At 45.4% G+C, this 24,207-nt stretch overlaps 1 protein-coding gene across 4 annotated transcripts in view; it reads right to left on the bottom strand.

The window, feature by feature from the left end:
* TRIO (trio Rho guanine nucleotide exchange factor) overlaps nt 1–24,207 on the bottom strand; it is a 375,250-nt gene that overhangs the window by 119,052 nt on the left and 231,991 nt on the right. For all 4 annotated transcript variants that reach the window (XM_070056594.2, XM_070056595.2, XM_070056598.2 and 1 more), the window contains exons 12-20: nt 23,313–23,482; nt 22,178–22,352; nt 17,565–17,760; nt 16,694–16,860; nt 14,807–14,926; nt 12,955–13,146; nt 12,341–12,490; nt 9,243–9,357; nt 3,253–3,368 (exon numbers count right to left, since the gene is read on the bottom strand). In XM_070056594.2, coding sequence (XP_069912695.1) covers nt 3,253–3,368; nt 9,243–9,357; nt 12,341–12,490; nt 12,955–13,146; nt 14,807–14,926; nt 16,694–16,860; nt 17,565–17,760; nt 22,178–22,352; nt 23,313–23,482 — 1,401 coding nt within the window. The remainder of the gene's footprint in view (nt 1–3,252; nt 3,369–9,242; nt 9,358–12,340; nt 12,491–12,954; nt 13,147–14,806; nt 14,927–16,693; nt 16,861–17,564; nt 17,761–22,177; nt 22,353–23,312; nt 23,483–24,207) is intronic.

Here is a 24,207-nt window from a genome sequence, read left to right as displayed (position 1 = left end):
CTGTCTCCAAGGAGCTGCGCTAAATGTCAATTACAAGCAAGGCTGGCCTGATCAAGAAATAATCCCTCAAAGAGAGAAGCATTTCTGAAATGAAAATCACAATTCCAAAAAACAGAAGCATTCTAGAAAGTTCTAAGCATGTCACTTATATAGCAACAATAACAAGTTCTTACCACTGTGCAGCAAAAGGCACAATAAAAGGCCTTAACAAATATTTTTTCCCAAGAATGCTGAGAAGCTGTGGGCACAGGGGCAGTCTGAATGCCTCATATGGTGAGGTACCCAGACATTCACATCACCAACACCTAAGAACCTTACTGGGGCATTTTAATTGAAAAAGGAAAACAAATGTGCATTTCCAGCTCTCAGGCCTTTCTGTCTACTCCTGTGTCCATCTGGGGTGCCTGGGCATGTACCCACTTCACTTGCTTTTGAGGGCTCCTGCAGAGGACCCCTCAAACATTATGCATAAATACACCACTGGCAGTGCAGAGAGGAGGGGCTGGCAAGAGATGCAACTTAACCCTTCTGGTTGTAGGACAGAAATTTTCTCATCTGGAAAGAAGGGGTGCAGACTGCATTGGAATGCTAGTTCTAAATCATTATTCTCTCACATTTTTATGTGGAAGCTGACTTTTTTCTGTTTTTATATATCTGAAGTGAAATCAGACTTCTTTAAACATATGAGCATAAAATAATCAAGTTATAGAAAGAAGCACAAAAAAAGGACAAGTGTTTGTATTTGCCCTTGGTAATCTCTGAGTCACCTATCGTAATTTGCTGTTTTTAGAGAAACACAGACTGTCTCTGTTAGATAGATCCTAACATCTGTGGCATTTTTGCGGGGAAAACAGAAAAGGAAACCTTGACCCCTGTAAATCTTCAGCTTACTGGCTGGGAATTTGTTTCCATGCTGCCTGAGTTTGGCTACCCTGTCCCTGAAACAATGCTAACACTGCTTCCAAATGAAGGCCATTTCCCTAAATCTATTCCAAGTACCCACTTTCTCCACTCTTGAAGCACATTGTTTCCAAGTGTTCACAGTGGAGTCACTGCTATAAAGCCCAGAGGAGTGAGAAGTCCAGACCTTCCGCCTGTGGGCGGGGAAGGAGGACACAGAGGAAAACTCACAAGGGACAGCGGCAGTGACTGTCGGGAGATTTGTCACAAGGGACATCAAGGAAGGCTGGACCTGAGTGGACCTGAATGGGCCCAAGTCGGCCTGCTGCAGGACAGTCAGATGGGTGAGGCCGAGGAGAGGTCAAGGAGAGGCTCTGGTGGGTCACAGACACAGCTAGCCCTTTTATCCTAACACTAAAGTGGCTGCCATGTGGAAAGGAATTGAGGCGGAGAGCAACAGCAGTCAGCAGCCTGGAGTGCAGGTCCGCAGGCCCCACACAGCTGGAGTTCCACTGGGTGAAGAGGGGCTGGGAGCTCAGCACTACTAGATCAGAAGGAATGCAGGTGAGAAGGTGAGGGAAAGGCAGGGATCAAGAAAAGTCGCCTGGTCGTCCTGAGAGGACTGAGATGAGCGGGGCTGGGGACACTGGTAATCCTGCATGCTGGTTTGCTTTGGGGAGGCCACATTGAGAGGTATCAAGGAGAGACCCTAGATTTATAAATCCGGAAACCAGAAATGGAGGTCAGGGCTGGGCAACACCAGAAAGACAGATAAAAATGAGGAAAGAGAGACAGGAACAAGTGTGAACTGTGCCCAGAGAAAGGCAACCGTCAGCGGCATCCATTTTGGAATCTCATTATACTGCACAGACAAGTGAAATCCGCAGCACTGTGGTTCTGGAATGGGACAAAACTCTATAGGGCAGTAGGGCTGCCAGCGTAAATTTACACTATCTGCAATGGGACAAATTTATCTTCCATGTCCAATGATACTATTTTAATTTTCCTTCTTGGTAGCTGAATGATCCCTTATCTTTCAACCCACAGATAATAAAGATACTCAGATGTAATGAGTATGAAACCATCTCTAACTAGAAATCAAAGTAAGCTGCTAATGATTCTGAGGTACGGTTGAGCTTTCTTTAAATAAAGTGAAGGAAATGTAAGTTAACAGTAGACAACGGCACTGCTTGCAACCTTGCTATTGGGAATGTGATGGTACGACCGGGTGAAGTCAGTCAAGGTGAGAAAAGGGTGGAGTCAGGGGCTGGATCCAGGACGCCTGAAGCTCAGTTTATGGAACTCTGAGGAACTGAGGAGTTCTGGGTCCAGGCCGCCAATTACAATGACAACATTTGCAACCCAGGAACAAAATCTGTTCCCTAAGTGGGAAACCTATGCTGAGGAAAATTTAATTTTTCTTGGGCTAAAAAGGTTTTTTGAAATGCCTACTCTGTGCCAAGTTACCAGGTAGATGCAGAAGATAGCCTGGGACTGAGCTGACATCAGGACGGGGGTCACCACCAACCCACTGCACTGAGGGTCCCAGTGACTCTAGGCAGGTAACGCACATCAAGCCCAGCTGGGGCCTGGCCACACACAGGTGTTCAGAGAATCTGTCTGTCTTCTCTCCCATGTTTTCCTCCTCAACCCTGGATTCTAGACAGCTTGTGAATTCTTATGCTACTAAGATGAAAGGGAAGGGATAAAAATCTTAATGTTTAAGACAGGGATAAACTTTTCCTTACAGCAATTTTCCATGACTGATAATATAGGTAGGATAACTTCAAGCCAAAGTGACTTAAGGTGGGAACACTCCCAATGTATTCCCCTTCATGTCTCTTGGCAAAAGGCAGAACTTTTTTTCCCCTTTAATTATACTGAATTATTAGAAATTATGTCTTATTTCTTCTCTAGTTTTATTTTAAGAGGCAAATTATGCATTAGCAGGAAGATAGAATCGGTAGCAATCTAATAAGAGATGTGGGTATCCCAACCGGCATCTTAACCACTAGGCCAAATGCCCATCCCTGTCATGTTTCTTAATTTTAGTTAAATTTGTCAAAGATGGAACAGCAATATAAAAAAACTATACATAAGCACAGAATCAAGATTCCACAGTGACTATGAAACAACTATCATAATTATTTGTAGGTAGCAGAATGGTCCACTTGTGAAAAGTCAAGGTCACTGAGTGACACACCTTTACCAGGCTGTGGGGATTTCCCCTTTGCATCAAACTGATCATTAAAAGGCAAGACTGCTTTGTTCTTTAGAAAGTTGTCAAGGTGGCTGAAATGTCAAAGTCTGCCTGATAGTGGTGGTGGTGTGAAGATCAGGTGTGAGTCTGACCTGCTTGGCACTCCTCTCGAAGACCACGTACTGCTGGCATTGATCCAGACGTCTCTTCCTCATGGTCCAGTAATGCAACACCCTGTTCTCCCGCTGGAAGAGTTCATTCAAGATATCTGAGAGAAAAAGGACAACACATACGTTGATGCTTGCAACCAGGTAAACACCTGTAAAATCCCACCAGTTTTTATTACAATACAATGAAAAAAAAATCAATACAAATTTTAAAAAACGCCATAAAACCTTAGGAGAGGGAAGGACGTGACATAGAGAAAAAGGGAAAAAAGAAGAGCTATACAAGCAAAACATCACAATCACACAAAAACTAAAAATATCACAGCCACATAATAACCACCATAAAATTATTACACAAAATAAAAGCCAGGAAGAACTTCAGCAACAGGTAGGATGTAGACCTAATTTATGTTAACAATCAACTGGACAAATGTGAATAACCCATTAGAATAAAGTACACAAACATGAAGTTCACAATTTAAAAAATATGACCACTAAATATATGGAAACATGCTCAACCTCAATGAGACCATCTTTCACTGTTTTTGACTGTGTTCTTCCCTTTTTTCCTGGCAAGACTGATACCATCTGGTGCTAGAAGTGGTAAGGGAAACAGGCACTCATGAGCCTAGCATTCTGGGGGAGAACAATGGAGTATAACTCTTGCAGGGGGCAATTTGGTAACAGGTGATTGTGGGGAGCAGCCCGGACTAGACTGAGTTACTGGAATTAAGACTTATTCTATGCATCTGCTCTCCCACAATATGGCGCTGGGAGAGAAGTAAACAGCTTCTGCACAGCTGCCTCCAGTTCAACCAATAAACTGTAGGACTTGCTCCTGATTGGAGGAGAGCAGCGTACTCGGCGTGTGGGCAGCCGAGTTGGGATTGGCGGAGGAGGACTATAAAGGAGGAGAGAGACGGCATGCACCGGGAACATCTGAGGGAACATCTAAGGGGAACACCTGTGCAGCCCCCGAGAGAGCCGGCCGGCGGTGCACCGCTCCCCTGCGGAAGTGGGGAATGTGGCCAGGGGGAACTGCCCTTCCACGGAGGTGGAAGGGATAGTAGCCAACCCGGGAGGAACCAGCGGCGAACCCGGGGAGGGCCGAGCAGACAGAAAGAACAGCGCAGGGTCCTGTGTCGTTCCTCCACGAAGAGGGGGAGCGACATAATGGTGCCGTGACTCGGATATGAAGCCTAGGCAGGGCTTAGTGTCGTTCCTCCACGAAGAGGGGGAGCGACATAGTGGTGCCGTGACTCGGATAGGAAACTTAGGAGGGAAGAAACGGGAAGAAGTGGAAAATACCAGAGAAAGAGACTAGCAAACAGCCTAGGGAAAAGCCGGACGATAAAGGTGCCGGAAGGAGCTATTGAAAGCCTAGGCATAGACTCAGATACGGACTACGGGGGGAAGCTGGGAGAAATCTCTAAGGTCGAAAGTGAAAGCTAGAACAAACAGACTCGGATGCGGACTGTGGGGAGAGGCCAGGAGAAATGAGGGAGGAGTATTGTTGGAGGAAAGCTTGGGGAAACATACCGGGTAGAGAAAAATGTTAGGGAAATTGAAGCCGCGGGGGGCAGGCCGAGGCGGAAACGAAAGCCACTTTGGGATTCTCAAGTTAGCCCGGGAATAGGGGGCGAAAAGTTTAAACCAGAAGCTGAAACGTAAGCCTGGTTGGGATCCGTCTGATTAGCCCGGGGAGCAAAGGACGGGAAGCCAAACCGTGGGGCGGAGACGTAAGCTGGGTTGAATTCGCCAGGCTAGCCCGGGGAACTTGGATTGAATGCTAGTGGTGGAGACGCAAGCTACGCTGTGTGACTCGCGGAAGCCGCCGCGTGCAGAGAGAGCACGGGGCGTGAATAGATAGGGAACGTGGGGCTGGCGCGAGGCCGTGGTGCAGACGCGAAGGGCGTGGAGACCGCGGAGCACGCGAAGCCAAGCCGCGCAGATGAGAGGCGCGGGCTGAAGCGGCTCAGAGCCGGCGAGGCGCCGAGAAGTAGCCTCGGGGCGGAGCCTGCCGGCAGGGCGAGGCACCAGGAAGCCGCAGGGATAAGAGAAACAGAAGTTTAGAAGTAAAATGAGAGCGGGAAGTTGCGGGGATAAGAGAAACAGAAGTTCAGAAGTAAAATGAGAGAAATAGGAATGCTGGAAGATAGAAGTAAAATGGGAGAAATAGGAATGCCCGGAGATAGAGAAATAGAGAAATAGAAAGGCCTCCCTACAATACTGCAATTAGAAGGCTTGGATTCGGTCTGCCGGATTAGTGAGGCGATGAGCACCTGCGGCGGCTAGCAGCTTATGCGCCGCAGGTCACCGAAGACAGGCACGAATTAACATCAATAAGGCCTCCCCACAACACTGTAATGAGAAAGCTTGGATTCGGTCTGCCTGATTAAGTGAGGCGATGAGCACCTGCGGGCGGCTAGCAGCTTATGCGCCGCAGGTCACCGAAGACAGGCACGAATTAACATCAGTAAGGCCTCCCCACAATACAGCAATTAGGAGGCTTGGATTCGGTCTGCCTGATTAAGGCGGTAAGCACCAGCAAGCAGCTCGACCAGAGTATGAGCTGCAGGTCACCGAAGATAGGCATGAACCAACACTAATAAGTCTCCCCCACAATACGGCAATGAGAAGGCTTGGATTCGGTTTGCCTGATTGTTAGGGCTTGTAAGCCCCTGCGGGCAGAGCAGAGCATGCGCTGCAGGGCACCGAATACAGGCACGCATCAGCGCCTAAAAACCTCCTCACAACATGGCGAAGAGAGGACCCGGATTCGGTTTGCCTGATTGATAGGACTTGTAAGAACCTGTGGCAACTCTAGCAAGCGGAGCAGAGTGTGTGCCACGGGGCACCAAAGGCAGGCGCGTATCAACGCCAAAAATAAAAAGAAAGGGGGATCTGTGGGGAGCAACCGGACTAGACTGAGTTACTGGAATTAAGACTTATTCTATGCATCTGCTCTCCCACAATATGGCGCTGGGAGAGAAGTAAACAGCTTCTGCACAGCTGCCTCCAGTTCAACCAATAAACTGTAGGACTTGCTCCTGATTGGAGGAGAGCAGCGTACTCGGCGTGTGGGCAGCCGAGTTGGGATTGGCGGAGGAGGACTATAAAGGAGGAGAGAGACGGCATGCACCGGGAACATCTGAGGGAACATCTAAGGGGAACACCTGTGCAGCCCCCGAGAGAGCCGGCCGGCGGTGTGCCGCTCCCCTGCGGAAGTGGGGAATGTGGCCAGGGGGAACTGCCCTTCCACGGAGGTGGAAGGGATAGTAGCCAACCCGGGAGGAACCAGCGGCGAACCCGGGGAGGGCCGAGCAGACAGAAAGAACAGCGCAGGGTCCTGTGTCGTTCCTCCACGAAGAGGGGGAGCGACAGTGATGACACTGAAAGTGTGCATACCTTTGAACCAGGAATTTATCTGTAAGACAAACAGTACTTATACAAGTACTCAAAGCTATCTGTACTAAGATGCACAGTGCTGTGTTAAAGGGTGAAAAACAGGTACCAACATGTGAACCCATTAGTGGGGGAAGATTCCATGACAACTACGCTATGACAGATACCCAAAAGAGAGCAGATCTTAAATTCTGATCTCGAAAGACAATTAGGATGTGGTATTAAAGTCAAAGGAACGGCCGGCGCCGCGGCTCACTAGGCTAATCCTCCACCTTGCGGCGCCGGCACACCGGGTTCTAGTCCTGGTCAGGGCGCCGGATTCTGTCCCGGTTGCCCCTCTTCCAGGCCAGCTCTCTGCTGTGGCCAGGGAGTGCAGTGGAGGATGGCCCAAGTGCTTGGGCCCTGCACCCCATGGGAGACCAGGAGAAACACCTGGCTCCTGCCATCGGATCAGCGCAGTGCACCGGCCGCAGTGCGCCAGCCGCGGCGGCCATTGGAGGGTGAACCAATGGCAAAGGAAGACCTTTCTCTCTGTCTCTCTCTCTCACTGTCCACTCTGCCTGTCCAAAAAAAAAAGTCAAAGGAACAAGATGCAGGGCAACAGAGTCCCATTTTGTAAAAAAAAAAAAAAAAAAAAAAAAAAAAAAAAAAAAAGGAGAGGTAAGTGGAAAATTATTTCTGTACATATACACATTTATATGCATAGACAGGATACACAAATAAAGTCCCAAAAATAGATGCCAGAGGCAAAGAAATCAGGCAATTTACATGCGCTTTTTGAATTTTTTTTTTGCAGTAGGTATGCTTTACTTCAGAAGTTTATAAAACAAAATATCTTTAGAAAAAAATTCCCAAGACCAAAATTGCAAATGAAATAGGTGGGGTCAAGGATATAACTTCATTATATTGAAAAACTTAAATACAGTAAGTTTCCCATAAGCATTTCTTGAATTCTTAGTAGGCTGTGTGCTCTGTGAGGAACAAGAACTAACAGCTGCATTTCCACACATGCTCTGCAGTCATGCTATGTTTTCTTTCCATCCCTGAAAATGTGAACTATTTTAATGAAGTAAATTAAGATTTGAAATTTGAGGTCAAATAATTGAGCTACCAGTTAAACAAATAACTTGCAAGAAAATGAATGTAAACCAAAGGGTGTCTTCTAATCTCTGCTTGCCACAGTATCTGCCTGAGCCTGTGTTAATTTTTGGCCAGTGGGCAGCCAAGCACAGTCTAAGTCCCCAGATCCTGGGCCTCCAATCCTCATCTGGGGCTTCCTTACACTCCTGAGGACTTTGTGACCACGTGGTCTCACTCCTCCTTGGCTATGACCTCTGCAGTTTGACAGTCTTTTCTGTCACTTTCACCCTTACAAGGATTCACCGCACTGCCTCGTGCACACACCTCTCGCCCACAAGCAGCTGGTAAGGGAAGCAGGACATTTCTAATTATCCACAGAATCAGATTAGAATTACAATACCCTGCAGCAAACGCATGAAGAAGGGCCAGTAAGTGAACAAACACACGTGACACCAGCATTAGAAAGGACCACTACACCTCTGATAAGACAAAGAGCAATATGACCAATAAACAAATGCAATGCTGAGCGGTGGGAGAAAGGAAATTATTTCATGTGAAATGGGCCAGGTGAACTGGGTCTGTGCAACTTGCTGTCAACAAAGATTGTTCACATTTGTGCTGAGAAACTGCTCACTTATTGATTGCTCATTTTCCATAAGGAAAAGCCTAACAATTAATAAATAAAAGGGTACATCAGGAAGTTTAATAGTAAAATGGAATTAAAATAGAACTTGGGAGGATTATACTCATAGTACATTAAGAGAACATGATTTTGGGACAGCTACAGATGAATCAGATGTATGGAGAATAGGATGTAATGGAGTTTTTGTCGATCATTTTTTAAAAATGTGACAATCTTTTGTTAATTGATTATTATTTTTTCCCTATAAATCTCAACTTTGGCTGTGTGACCACGTTCAAGGTGTTTACCTTCCCATCTATGTCAGTCTCACTCTCCACAGTTCAGTATATTACACCTTTTTCTATGCACTTACAGATAATGTATGTATAAACATGGTTTCACATAGATTTTATACTAGAGTGATATTACACTATATAATATTACTTTGTCATTTGCTTTTATTAAGTATATCTTAGGTATATAATTAAGACTTCATAGCAATTACATTGGTACCAAATTTATTTGAATTTTTGAAAGTATTTTGCATGTAGGTAACTCTGGTTTTAATGTATTATTCATAATATTTTTGAACAAAATAGCCAAAGGCAATAAAATTATCTTAATTGTTGATTTTCTTCTTGTTAATATTCTTCAAGCTATCCAATGAATTTTCCATCCATTCACTATATTACCAGTTTATTCATTTATTATTTTTATCACTAAACTGAGATAATTAGTGAGGATCTCACTGATATGAAATGGACATTGAGCATGAGTTCAGAACATCAAGAGTTCAGAACCTGGTAAGCTCCCACCACTGGGCGCCAGGCACCCCCGGCCGACCCTGCTGGTTCCCAGCTGTACTCACTTTTCACTTGCTGCTCAGGAGCTTTGATATGCGTCACCATTCCTGGCATGTTCACGCTGTTCCTGTGCAGGTACTTCAGGAAGACATCTGCATTCCTCCTAGCAAGTGTGCAAGCCTAAGGAACAATGGAGAGCGCTGTGTTTGTTAATTGGACTTAATAAAATCAACACTGTGTGGCCTTGACGTACCTCTTCCCCTAAAACACACATCTGACTGGCTTGTGATAGTGAAAATCCATGGGTTAAACCCTGTTTCATTTAAAAGAAATCTGTCTCTCTGAGCCCTTGCTCTGATGATGCCAGCTGCTATGAATGAGCTGCTCAACACACAGGCTTACAAGGTAGGACCACGGGCAGCACTGTTGTATAGCCAGAGAGGAGGCAGAGCACTTCCCCAGTAGAACTTTGAGAAATCTGCATCCCTGGCCAGCCTCTCAACTAGTCTTATGAGAAATCTGAGCCACAAGATCCAGCTAAGCTGGACTTACATTTATGTGAAGGCCAAACAGAAAATACTTTCAGCTTTAGGGGTCATCATACTGTCTCTCAATAACAAGTATTCAACCCAACCATTATAGATGAAACCAACTCTGTTGGATCTGTGAATCAGTGGTATGGCTAGATTTCACCCTCGGGTAGTGGTTTGCCAACCTCTGGCTTTAAGCCATCAGAGTTTTGGGGTGGTGTATTTTTGTAGTACTAGATAATTGATATTACACATTTCTGTAGTAGGCTAAACAAATAATTTAATCAACGTGGTTTAGAAAAAAGTTTATGCAACAGAAAAGGCTACAAATATAAAACTAAAAGTGTCATATTTAACAATCTTCCACTTTTCCTGCCCAGATCTTAGATTAATATTTAGTTTAAGGAATTCTGTATTATGGTATTTAGAGATCACAACTGGCACTAGGGGTGCTCCGTACCACTGGGTTGGCCACTGTTTCTAGGCTTTTCCAGTAGATGGAGCTAGAATTATTTTTTAAAGTAAAATAAATCATGAGTCCCTACTGATCATTATGAAATTTCAAGCTGTCACAGCATGAATGACAGTGAAGACTGCTATGGCACACCTAAAGGACGTTCAAGCCAACCTAACTTGAAGGGGCTCCCATGGGCAAGACAAGTTGAATATTAAAAGATATATGACAACTGCTTGAAACACAAGAAATACATTAAAATCCATGATGATACGAAAAAATACATAGAAGTTGATAGGACAATTCATTATTATGAATATGGCAAGCAAACAGAAAGAAACAAGCAGCTAAGCCTTTTCTGGACAAACTCCATTGTAGAGTAACCAAACAGCTAATCAAGGCCAAAGGAATGACAGAAGTACAACTCCCCATGAAACAATATCACCACCAGCTACTACACCCTTCAGAGGAAAGGCTGATATAATGGATGAGTTGCACTCACCACATCTGAACCACCAAAATATCTTATATTGCAGAGACCAAAAAAAAGCACATTAATTATGTCTCTTGATATAATCCAAATGGAAGCACACAGCAAGCACTCACGAAGTATTCTTAGTTCACCAACAAGCTTTCTCCCTGGCTTCCTCCCTATCTCACTTTCTCCCTCTCTCTCAAACCTGAATCTGATAAAGGGTCTCAATCTGGCAGAAATGTAAAGGGTTGTAGATGGTGCTAAATCACTCACCAAATGCAATTAGGAAAATCCAGAATAGGGAAAATCAAATAGTATGAATAATCTATTTCTTTAGTTAATAAATACTGTCAGATTAAAACGGATTTTAGGAGCCAGCAGTGTAGTGCAGTGGGTCAAGCCACTGACTGTAACACCAACACCCCATATGGGTACTGGTTTGAGTCTCAGCTGCTCTACTTCTGATCCAGCTCTTTGGCTAATATGTCTGAGTAGGCAGCAGAAAATGGCCCAAGTGCTTGGGCCTCTGCCACCTACCAGAGATACCTGGATGGAGTCCCAGGCTCCTAGCTTTGGCCTGGCCCAGACCCAGCCATTGCTGCCATTTGAGGAGTAAAATAGTGGATAGAAGTGGAGGCTACAATGGTTTTCCCACCCTGATTCACTTAAAAACAAAATGCTGTGGTAGACACTCAAGACAAGTTGCCAGATACAATATTCAAAGAGTTACATTTCCTGCCCCCCCCCACCCCCCACTAAATGATAGCTCTGTGGGATGACTGCCAATGTAGCAGGAAATAGTGCCATCGGGGCCAGAATGGGTCAGAATGTAAAAGCAATGAGAAAACTCCATCAGGTAACAAGAAGTAATCACCCTGCCCGTTTTTAACAGATCTGACTGGCGATAACAAGTAGTCTTTGAAATTCTGTTTGAAGAGTCCAAGAACACAAGACAAGAGCATTCGGTATCAAGTGTTTCTAACCATTGTCACCTTTGAAATTTGGTTCAAAGCACATCTGTGAGTTACATACAACTAACAACATACTAAAAACAAGGCAACCTTTCTTACTCAAACCTTCTCAAAGAGAAAATTCCCATCTCAGTCTGAATGAGATGTGACTTCTCTCACAGGAATTGTTCCCTGAGAAGGGCGTTAGTGACTGGTCCCAAATGCCACAAGGTGCCCAGGCTTTGTGTCTGGGCTGTGCTTGTCTTCTGACATACAATCTTCTTTCCTAAATAAGTGGACTTTAAAGATTATCTTATTATTTATTATTCCAAAGATTATTTTATAGGCAGTGTGTTTCACCAAATCAATCCATCCATCTTGTTCACTGTCTCCAGAATCAGATATGACTTCCAACCAAGCCTATTCACACATATTTCTAGCTTTTTCTCTGTGAAAACTACAAAGATAGTGTACATCACACATGACAAAGACCTAACATTTTCTTTAATGAACTAACTTATCTCTGAAGTTGTCACCCCAATCACTTTTCACCCAGGATAAGAGCTGTGAGGTATGAAGGTCTCCTTTGGAAAGCATAGGTCATGCACCTGTGTAGGGCCAGCAGGGGCACCTGCAATCTACAGGTTTTACTCTCAACTTACGGTCCTGACATCCTCTACCATCTGAAAGTGGACCCTCTGGATTTCTGCAGGGTACAGTGATACAGCAGCACCCAACAAAGCCAGCTGCCTACCTTCAGGAATGCTTCCTTCTGCTCAAGGTGCTTGCTGATCATGGGAGTGACATGATCCGTCTCAGAGTTGGGGCCCAGCTTGTCGGCTCCACCACACCAGTCTTCCTCTCTCTTGTATTCCTGTTCCAAGCTCTCAAGGACACTGCAGACCTGGGAGTGGAAGAAAATTAAAGACTCAGTACCCACCTGGCCTCTCTGGGAAACACTTTCAGTTTGGCTGTGGGGAAGAAGGCACCACTGGAGGGACCAAACAAGCTAAGGAGTCATAGGCTTTCCTTGGTCTGAGGGCAAATGTGGGGTCTAGGCAGGCAGGACTTTCAGAACAAAAACAAAACCCAAGCTGCATTTCCTGTTTCCTTGTGACATGTTTCCATCACAAATTTTAGGAGAAGAAAAGTGGTATCCTCTCAGCTACTTTCAAACCTACTATTTTTTGCTGCCTAAGGTAGTGAAAATAATTATATTAATTAAAATTTTTAATAATTTCCAGAATGTGCCTTTCTTTTTGCTTGACTTGGATCTGACTGGTTCAATAACGACAGACATGTTAATAATGACATAGTTGTTCCATCAAACACCAGTTGGGAGCCCACGGGTCGGAACGGCTCTCCCACCTGCTCTGAGGTCTTATAGAAGGCCACGGATGCATTGACGAGCTTGAGGCGGTCTTCCATCTTGAGCATGAGCTGCTGCCAGTGCGAAGCCACCTTCTCGGCACAGTCGCGGATCAGGTCCATGTCGTAGTGGTTGGCCTGCAGCATGGCCTCTGCCTTCTGCTGCACCTGCAGCGCACTCTGGTGCGTTTTCTGGTCAGACGGCAAGGGAAGGCTGATGAGCAGGGGTCACGCAGGATGGCTACGGTAACTCTATTCTTGGTGACTTCACAGACACAACTTCAGTTAATGCTCATTAGGTTGCTTCTAAAAGCATGGCAGGCAGTTAAGTAACATGCTTCTATGCCCAGCAACAACTGAATTATGTCTAAGTCAACTAACAAAGGATGAAAAGCATTCCAACTTGCCAGATGGGTCTCAATCGTGGGGTTCTCAGTTCGAGAAATCTCAAGAAAGACCCTTAATGGCCAATATGCTAAAAAGGCTATTGAAATGTCCCCCACCTATTATTCCCATTGGCCCTTCCCCTAACAGCTGCTGGAAGCAAAAAAACATGTGGAGAAAGGGTGGCCAGAGGGAATGCTATTTTCTACTTAAACTCTCGACCCTAGTGAAAAGTTTTCAAAATCTACTGATTTTAAAAAGGACACACAAAAATGACTGGTAATTAAGGATGAACCAACTGTGTTCTGAGGCCCATGCCATATGAGAAACACATGAAAGCTTAGGGTGAATCCAGTGTATCACCCTAGAAGTTCTGTGAGGGGCTGAGGTCACAGTCTCCCCAGAAACTGAAAAGCGGCCAGAGCGGCACTTGGATCTCTATGGACACAAGTTTGTTTGCTTGTTTGTTTTAAATAGAAAAATTGTACATTTCATTTGAAGAGTGCAAATGGTCCCAGAAAACAATATACCCTTGAAAATTCAGCCCCATCCTTGACCCAGACCCAGAGATTTGATGTCGGCAATGTGCCCACTAAAAGTCACTTGCCCAGCAAGTTATAGGTTCTTAGAAGCTGCTGGAGTTGGCACCTCATGAAGAAGTGTTAAGAGGTATTCACGGTCTACCGTGCAGTTGGAAATAAATTATCTGGGAATAAATGAGTGGTGCCTGCTATGGCTTTCATCTCTGGCTAATAAGATGAATGTAAGGAGAGTAAGACACAAGTGTTCAGTCACCAAAGCTCCAGTCTCCTTGAGGCCACCATACACAATTATTATAGCAACCTCCCCCCTATCCCCTCAACTCCCTCCCCCAAAAAACCAACATAAAAGCAGCCAGTCCAAGGCTGAGCATGAAGGGGAGTGTGGCTAGACTGGCCCAAGCTATTCTGCGGTAGCACTTTCAACAGGGCAACACCCCTGGCCGTGGTGAACAAAGCTGCTTATAAGCATGGCTCTGAGGACTGTGTCAGCACGACCTACTGATAACAGGGTATTTACGGCTTGCGTATGGTCTTGGTGAGTCCCCAGCACTCTGCTTTGTGGAGGGAGTAGTACACATAGCAGGAAACGCCTACAAGATCAGAAAGATGTTTAAAAAAACCTCTAGCAGAGACTGCACTTTGTTCTCCCTGGTCTCGAGGTGTTTCTGACTGTTCTTGACGGCAGGAAGTGCATCCTGCCAGGGCCCTCACAGGTCCCTGACCTCTGGGACCCCTACAGTGAGGCTCCTGGCGGGGGTGGGTATCCTCACTTCATTGTTTCCTCCCCTGTAGGCCAACTGCTGTTTGATAAGCACTGCATTACCTAAAGCCGAGCCTCCTGTGGTCCCACAGTCATTGGCATGTCAGGGTTTAGCAGGCTTGTCCTGTGGATAGAGACCCTGCTCAAGACAGGGCCAGGCTCCTACCTCAATGGCGTGCTGGAACTGCTCATGCTCACGCTGGAGCTGCTCGGCTTCCTGTAGTGAGCTGGCGGTGATGAGCCCGGCATTGAGCATGGACTCTCCATTGCGGATCCAACCCAGCACCTGAAAAATGGCACAGGGTAACTCCGAGCAGAGGTTTCTCAGTGCACCCTGCAGGCCATCAGGAATGAGAAATGAGCCTGCAAGGTGGTCTAGCGGCTTCTGGCAGGTGTGAAGGACTGATTTCTTAACAGTTCTAACACTAATGGCATACTCTCCTAGAGTGGTACCTGCCTATTTTTAATTGATTCTGTTATTTTAGTAATGAATGGGAGATGCAAGGTGGAGGGCTCACTGAATTGTCAATGAATCCACAGGTCAAAATAGTTTGAGGATCACATATTGGAAAGCCTACTGACAAAGAATTCCCTGATAATCAACAGAACTGTTTTTATTCTCTTTCAGTCCCAATGAACAAGCAAGACTGGCAAACTGCCTGACAAAGGAGAATTAATTCACTTCACTAATCTATTCTCCAATTTATTTTGCACATCAAACGGCATGATAACCAAAAGTGCTAACTAATTTGTACACAATGTTCAAGGTCAGACTGAGATTCTCAGCTTCACACACGAACAAAAGGGGGAGCCAATTTCAATGGTGAAAGAAATCATGGAAAAATCATTCTGGAAAGTTATTTGTAGCAGAAACCTCCAGTTACCTACATGATAACGCTTCTCTTCTTGTTCCCTCAGAAATCCTTTTGAGGACTGCTTAAGAAAAAGACCCTCTAGCTCATTTTACAGCTTCATTATAGCTATGACATGATTCTAGCTTCAAAGCAGCAGTCTCCTGGAGGAGTTTGTGAAACTACTTCTTTTCGGAAACAGGTGCCTTCTCCTTGCCAAGGCCTAGGATGTGGGGGTGATGGGCTGAGTTATATCAGCTATTCAGCATTGATAAAGGAGAGGCCATCTATCACCAAGATCTCAGCCTAACATACAATGAGGCCGCTAAACAGACACCAGCAACCTACTATCCCCTGACCTGTTAGCTAGGGCAAACGCTTGATCTAAGCCAGCATTTTTCAGTCTCTGCTACTCACAAGTAAAGCCAATTCCTAAGGGAAATACTAGTTTGTTCCTTTATTTCTTAAATGAATTATTTTGTTTTTGGCAAGAAAGAACTGTTTTATCAGCAGGTCACAAAACTTCACTTCAATGTTTTGTAAATACATGCTACTGATGGCACAGGGGAGCCAGTGGGAGCCCTTTCAGTAAGAACGCTTCTGAACTGATGCCACGAGCTGCCTGCCTCTGCACTACACCTGGCTCCAGAGGCTCTCAAGATTGCTCTAATCAAACCAGCATTTGCTGTCCGTGCGCCCACCAGAGCACCGTGAGCCCTATTTGCTGCCACCAAGCCAGTTTCACAGAAGCAGACTGCCTGCCCACTGGATAAAATGCCATATCCATGCAGGGAATCCCTTCTACATGTCTACTTTTTATCTTACCATGCCACCCAGCATGTCCTTTACAGTATCTTGCTAACACAAGAAGGGAGTCCCAGCCATATGTGATCTGAGATTAAAAATCAAAGTTAATTAAACCAGGAAGCAAGTTGGTCAGGGGTTCAAACAAGGCTCCACCAACAGCTACACAAGCTAAGGGTATTATTCTCAAGTGCTACCCTGCTGGGCACTATAGAGCAGACAGTGCCAGGCCACAGGCTCTGATTCTACACGAGACACACCTATACCGGGTTAGGAGAACCTCGTCTATCAGGACAGCAGTGATTCTACTCAGGGACAATCTTCCCTGGTACTTACAGAAAAAGATGGAATTCCCTCCTGACAAGGCCCATCCCAACCTCCCAGCGCCCTTGGCTCACCTGCTTCACTTCTGCCTGCAGGTGGCGCAGCTGCACACACTGCTCCAGGTGCTTACGATGCTGTTCTGCAGCCAAGTCCAACTCCTGCTGCTTCTCATGAAGAAACTCCAGCAGGTCCTGGACCCGAGTTGCCATATCCACATCTCTATCACACAGCAGTTCCACACCTGCAGACATCAACCAGCCCTTCAACCTCCTGTTCTCAAACACTGGATGGCACACAACCTGCTTGGGTTATAACCTGCTGCACTGAAGGTCAGGTTCAAGGAGGGCATAGGGGAACATGTACACCTGAGAGGGTGTATAAGCCAACAAAACCCATCCCTATCTACTCCTACCTTAATAACTAGTGAAAATGCAGCATCTTTACAAATGAGTGAACTCAGTTTTCCTTTCACTGTTATCTTCAATATAAGCAGTTTATTCTTCTACTGAAGCATTTAGTTTACTTTGTGCAAAATGAATAACACAGTATACATGTTATTGCTGCCTCTAATACAATTCTGAGACTATAGTGACATCTGCTGGTAAAATGTAAACTAAGAAAAAATGAAGAGTAGGAAACATTTTCTTGGGATTTACATTTCATTCATAGAGCTACAACGTATCACTTTGTAAGTTCATGCTACTTGAAATAATATGTGGGAATATAAACGGCAAGTACTGTAACTGTAATGTGACTGTATTATTGCAGGAAAAATGCAAAACATTTCCTTGCAAAGAATAGATATCTATAACATCTATATCAGAAGGTCCAAAGGGACTTGGCAGGCATCACATTGAAATAAACTGAATTCTGGCTTGGGACAGGAGGGGAGAAGTGTTGTTTAGAAAAACCTTGGCTGACCTGGGACAGAATGACCCTTCTTACCAGAGGCCTGGACTTCGTTGACGTATTGCAAAAGATCTTGCCCTTGGTGGATGACATCAAAAGTCAGGTTGTTCATTGTCAAGGCTTTGTCTGCGTGGTGCTGGAGCCGTTGTTCTGCAATGGTGAGGTCTTCTGTGTCGAAGTCATTCATTTGCTGAGAAAGCTCATCGTTCCAAGACTCCAGGTCTGAGATGATCTGAAAGAAGGAAGTACCGTATAAGATCAGGAGCAGAAAAATAAACATGCACTGCTATATCTCACCGTGCCAAGCAAGAAAGGACTAAATGTGCCAAAAGGACACAGAAAGTGTGCACTGGAGATGGGTGGGTTGTGTGACACATAAATTATAGCTCAATAAAGTTGCTGTTTTCAAAGATATTTTAAAATAAATGTATACAGAAGCCAGTTGAAGGAGTTCTCACTAATCAAAGCTGGGACAATTAGCCATCCCCCCAAAAAATTACAACTGAATATGGTAAATACACAAAAATCCACTGATTTCTAATGGTGTCTTTAAATAAAGGAAGAAGAGCTTAAAAAGCCAAAAAATAAATGAAAAACTCTTTGGAGCCTAGTCTTTATTATGCAAATTAGTAATTAAAGGAGACATGATTATTTAAGCAATTCATGATGAAAGAAAGTACCTTCTTATAGGTAAATCCAACTATTAAATGTGCACAGAATAATAAATTTAGAAAATGATCTACTTCCAAGTTGTTATAAAATAACTGCCTCAGGCAATGATCACCCATGCAGTCAACTGTGATGGCAAAGGCTTGGAATGCCAGTGCCCCAGCACCACATCAGTCTCAGTCTCCCTGCTGAGCAGTGCTGATAGAGAGCTCCTGGAGTCTCTCTGCACAAAAATGGAACTTCAGTATGAACAAGTTTTGTATCTAACTGCTAAGTTAAGGGAAATATCAAAGAAAAACAGTTTAGCAACTTAGGGACATCCTGTGAGCAAACGCAGAATGTGGGACTTGTTCCTTTACCAATTGATCCAGTTATCCTGACAAGTCATGGCATGACAAAAGGGAGTGGAGCAGAAAGACAGACAGTTCTGGGAAGGGAATTAGCCATCCAATGCAGGCACCTACATGAATCTGAACATGAGCTGGGTATCAGAAGACAGTCAGAAGTGACTGCCTAGTTGGGGAGGCTGGGTGCTCTATGGGTAAGTACACAAATCTTTTAGACACTTAGGAAAGTCTTTAGGAGTGAAATGATTAACTGGCAAAGATTTTCTTTAAAACATTATACCTCAATAGTAACAAAAGAAGGGATATTTGAAGCAAAGGAGGTCAAATCTTGTTGAATTTGGAGAACAAGCATATGCACGTTTCATTGTACCATTTCTGGACAGGTTTGAAAACTTATATAATATGATTTTTTAAAATTAAGAATACAGCCAGCACCACGGCTCACTTGGCTAATCCTCCGCCTTTGGCGCCGGCACCCCAGGTTCTAGTCCTGGTTGGGGCGCTGGTTCTGTTTGGGTTGCTCCTCTTCCAGTCCAGCTCTCTGCTGTGGCCCAGGAAGGCAGTGGAAGATGGCCCAAGTGCTTGGGCCCTGCACCCGCATGGGAGACCAGGAAGAAGCACCTGGCTCCTGGCTTTGGATCAGTGCAACGCACGGGCCGCAGCGCGCCAGCCGTAGCGGCCATTTGGGGGGTGAACCAAAGGAAAAGGAAGACCTTTCTCTCTGTCTCTTTCTGTCTAACTTTGCCTGTCAAAAAAAAATTAAGAATAAAATTATAGAATCAAGAAAGGAGGAAAAATACTCCTTGTGAAAGCATACTATATACTCTAATGGAATAGTATAACCCGTGGATCCCAGTTTATTTACTCACATGAACATTGATCAAGTTAGTACAGAAATTGGGAATGTGAGGGACTTTACATAAAGATTCAGGTAAAAGATGCAAAAAACTTCAACAATAAAGACCTAAAACTCCCATCACTTCTCATCCTTCTGGCTAGGATCAAGTGTGAAGACCCAAAACTCCTAATGCACAAATCTTCCTGATTTACTTTTATTACTGGGGCATCCAATGTGTGCTATTGAATTGCACTGTTTTATAAAATTAAGCAAGTTAAGTAATGCCAAGTCATACATACACATGAAGTAACTGAGAGAAAAGAAGAAAAAAACCACACTGTAACTTTAATCTTTATTTCTCCTCTAAGGAGAATTTTCATTTCCTTGGCATTGTTTTCTGGCACTGAAGGAGAAGAAATTCAGGTTGCTACGGGCTAGCAATAACTCTCATGGGGACACCATACTCAGACAACATGAGTAATTCTCCCAGGGACACCAGTGTCAGACAACATGCATGCACCTAATGGATAATAAACAAAGATCAAGGTGCTGAAGCCAGCAGGATCTACAAACACTCATGGAGCAGAAAGAAACCCCGAGGACGCCCATGATCAAAGGGTCATCAGAAGATCTTGCTCTAAAGTCTAGCACTACAGCTTGTTGACAGCTCAGCAAAGAAATCAATGAAAATAACAAAACTCAAAAAAGTGAAAGTCAGTGTTTGAACTGACTTTTTAAAAAAATATATTAGAATTTGTAGAAAGTCTAAACTTCTCTTCCTGAATTTACAGGTAATTATGACTCTTTATTTTTTTTTTTAATCAAACTGCCATAGCATACTACATTAATGATTTTGTTAGTCTAGATTAAATAAGATTTTATTTGGAATATCTGTACGCTGAAATGTCAATATTCTAAAAAGAGGATTCCACAAAGCCATAGAAAACCTCTATATGCCACTGAGAAATGGTGATGGCCACACCAATGGGAAGAAGGGAGATGATGACGTTGGTTTTTTGAAAATTAGGCGACAACAGATGAATTCCTACCATAAGCTTAACCCGGTGCATCTCAGGGAAATCAGAGAGGAGATCCCAAATCCCTCACTGCTCAGATTGTTCACGTTTCAGGTTTATTAGAGGGTGGAGGTTCTTGGGCTATGACCTTTTAAAAGCTTTTAAACTACATTTGATGCTGGCCTCTAAGACTAACTGCAGATTTAATTTCCTGGGCTCTCTGAAACACACTTACCAGGGGCTTGGCACACAGGTTTTATCTGGGCACTTGCAAATTTGTGGCTCCAGGGTGGGGAAAAGGCATGAGAATGCTTTGTTTCCTGAACTGACTTAATGAAAATGAAAATATAATTTAAAAAAAATTTTCCCTTTAAAGTATCATTAATGCAAATGTCCTGGAAGAACTTCAATTATGCTTCTGATTGCTGTGCTTCTTAACTGAAAATACTCAGTGAGCAGCTAAGTTTTACAAAATCAAGTCATTTGACGTCAGAGGAGAAAGCAGGCCTGCAAAGTCTCCTGTTTATACTGTGCCACTGCTTCAAGCTGGGTGTAGGCTCAGGCCTTGTCGGTCCCTGGTGGGCAGGGACTAGTAGGTGTGCCTTTTATCTCCTTGCCTTCAAGCAGATCCAAAGGTCAAGACTCTTGACAGAACTCAATAAGGCACTGTATTGAGGAGGTAACTTCTTTGTTGTTTTTAACTGAGGATGACAATGAGAAGAATCAAGAAGGTCTTCCTGTAATGCAAACAGTGCTGGAAGTCTAGACTGGCAGTCAACCAAAGGTGCCTAGAACGGCCAGCCCTGTGCTGCCCCTGTCCCACATGCCATGCAGGTGGAGTATGCGGTCAGGCTGGGAAGAGCAACAGGGCTACCACAAGCAAAGTCCCCCTGAATCAAGTTATCCAGGGCAGTCAATGCCCAGCCCTGTCAACCCTGATTTTTGTGGCACTTGAGAGTCAGGGCCTGCCTGATGTCCTCTAAGCACTGTTGGCAAGTTCAAAACCAGGACAAGTAATGAGTGTTGAGAGGGTGCGCTCTGCAGATTCCACTCAGAGGTGCTCCAAGCAGGCCTACGGTCACTCATGGCCACCAGCATGCCATCTCACACACGCCCAAGAGAGTTCTGGTTTCGTGTTTCACAGATTCAGTCTCATCCAATTATACTTACCTTTGCGTGCACTATGTAAAATTAAAAAAGACCTAATCTTCCCTAGCACTCATCTCAGAACCACTCTCTTTATGTTGAAGAAAAATAAAAGGAGGCCTGTACTTCCTACTCCTGCTCACATATGAGAAGCAAAGGTCAGAATTTAGATAATGGGAGAGCACCTCTGTGGGGTTTCCTACCGTCTAGAATGTTATCCCTACAGGCTCAGCTTAGCCACTCTCCTGGTGGGAAGAACAGGAGAGAGGGGGATGGAAAGAGAAAGGGAGGAAGTGGAGAGGTGGGGAGAGAGAGGAAAAGGGGGGCAGGGAGGAGGAGGGCTCAGTGCCTTTTGTTCCTGTCTCTGCATCAGGACAGGACAGTGCTATGCAGCCACCCAAGGAAGGTGGAGGCGCACCAGACCAAGGCCCGCTTTCTAAGAGCCCCGTCTTCCATCACACTCTCAGCCCTCACTCTGCTCCACTCCTGCCACTGAAGCTGTTGCCCTTGTGCTGCCTCCACAGCAGGATCCCACCTCAGAGTCCATGCTGAGGAAGCTCTGAGCGCACCTGGGCCTTCTTGATTCTTCTCCCCTCAACCCTTCTAGGGAGGCTGGGGGTGTGGGGGACTCACGTCAATGGCGTCCCTCTCGAACACGCGCAGCTGCAGGAAGAGCTCAAGCTTGACCTTGCGCTCCTGGAAGAGCTCCTCCATCTGCGCCTGCGCCTCGTCCAGCTGCTGCAACACCGTCTCGATGTGGCTGATGGAGCTGTTGTGGGGGGTCTTGTTACTGGAGATGGCGGAGTCCCTGAGGAGGGCACATGAGGGAAACGGGATTTTAACAAGACAAACAGGAATTGAGTGAGAAAGTCACACATTGTCAGACAGCAGATCCAGCAACTCAAGTCTTCAGGAGGAAGAGAGCTGGCAGGAAGTTGGACTTTGTCTCAGAAATGGAAACTGCTGCCCCTCCGGCAAAACAATTTAGGCTCTTCCTCTAAGCACGGCGTGCTGTCCATCTGAGGACGCACTGAAGAATTCCTTTGGCATTTTCTGTACTTCACTTGTGCAAGAAGCCTAATAATTACAGGTCATTACTTACTAGAGTTTAATTTTAGTCACTTTTCTCCTTAAGTAGAGAAAACAGACAAAACCCATTTAGTACAACTGCAGTCACACATTGGTTATGAGATTAAACTTTGGTGCAATCACTTAAGTCTTGATTAAGACACTTCTGCCTGGCTCTCTTTTACCAAAGGTAACCTTAGGCATGGTTATCTGTCAATCATTTGATAAACTGCCCTCTGAATGATAGGTTTGGGGATTAAATTTATGTAAATGGTACCCGCAACCTAGTAGAAGGAATCTGCTTACGCAGGCAACAAAAGCATCCCAAATAGCCGCAGCCAGAGGAGCACTCTAGGATGAGTGTCCCACCACATCCTGGCCTGGTCTCTGAGAGATGGCCTGTACCATCCGCTAGCCAGGCAGGTGCCTCAGCACCTCAGGACCCAACCCCAGGAGGTTCCAATTAATTTGTTTACAATAAATTTTCAAGGTTAAAAGTGTTAAGAGGAAGCATTGACAAAAGCTAGATTCTGAGGTTTATTAATCAAGGTTGTGGTGAGAAAAACTATGGAGTTAAAAACACTGTAAGGGAAGAGGGAGAAGGGAGAGAGGCAGGAAAGGAGGGCTGCCTCCCACCCCGGGGCAGAGGTACAGCAAGGGGGTCACACCCAGCAGGTCCTCAGGAGGTCCATGTTCCCACCTCAGCTGCTGGATGAGGTCCTCGCCTTCCTTGATCACGTTGACCGTCACCTGCAGGGTGGTCTGCTGCTGCTGCCCGAAGCGCTTGATGAGGTCCTGCACGGCCTCCACTGACTCGGCGTACACGTCGTCCAGCAGCTCCTTCTGCAGCTCCTCCAGCCATGTCCACAGCTGGGCAGGGGAGAGGGCACTGTGAGCCGGGGCGCCAGGCGGCTGCTCCCAGAGAGAGAGGGAGGCACGGCAGGAAGGGAAGGCAGGCAGAGAGGGAGGAGGGAGAAGCATCCTAAACAGCCCGACAGCCCGGCTGCTGAGTGGAGAAAAATAAACAGGCAACCAGGCGGAGGGACGGTCACAAAAGAGGAGGAGGAAAGGGAAGGGAAGCCGGTCTTTCCCCTTCCTCCGAGGCACTATCCGGAGCGAGATGGAAATAGGACAGGACCCCCTCAGGCAACAGGAACATCTTCTGAATCTCAGTCAGTAGGGAGAGAGTTTCAGTTTATTTTTAGCAGAGACACTACAATCCATTATTAATCAGCAAACTGTGATTTACAACACTCAGAACAGAAGGAAGCGTGCAACATGGTGAAAAAAACTCAGTTCCAAGCCCAGGAAGACCCAGAGGTGGTACCCTGATGCAATCACACCCAAGCCAGCCCCCCCAGAGACAGCCAGCATAGCCCAGTCCTTCCAAGGAGAGTGTGTCCCCCCTCAGCACTGAAAACACTGACACTCCTTCACCGCCACGACCGTGAAACATCACCAGAGGCCTAGGAGAAAACAGACAGTGTGGCAGAGGAGAAGCAAGGTCTACTTCAGGCCTCGCAGGAGCCAGGGAAAGAGCCCTGCCCGCTTCCTGGAAGTCCATTAACTCCTTAAGATCTCTGGGGTACCATTCA

Source organism: Oryctolagus cuniculus, chromosome 14, assembly GCF_051225735.1.
Source record: "Oryctolagus cuniculus isolate XC-2025 breed Fujian yellow rabbit chromosome 14, ASM5122573v1, whole genome shotgun sequence".
Taxonomy (NCBI): domain Eukaryota; kingdom Metazoa; phylum Chordata; class Mammalia; order Lagomorpha; family Leporidae; genus Oryctolagus; species Oryctolagus cuniculus.
The sequence above is the reverse complement of the archived record's forward strand: the minus strand, read 5'-3'. Positions and strand labels throughout refer to the sequence as shown.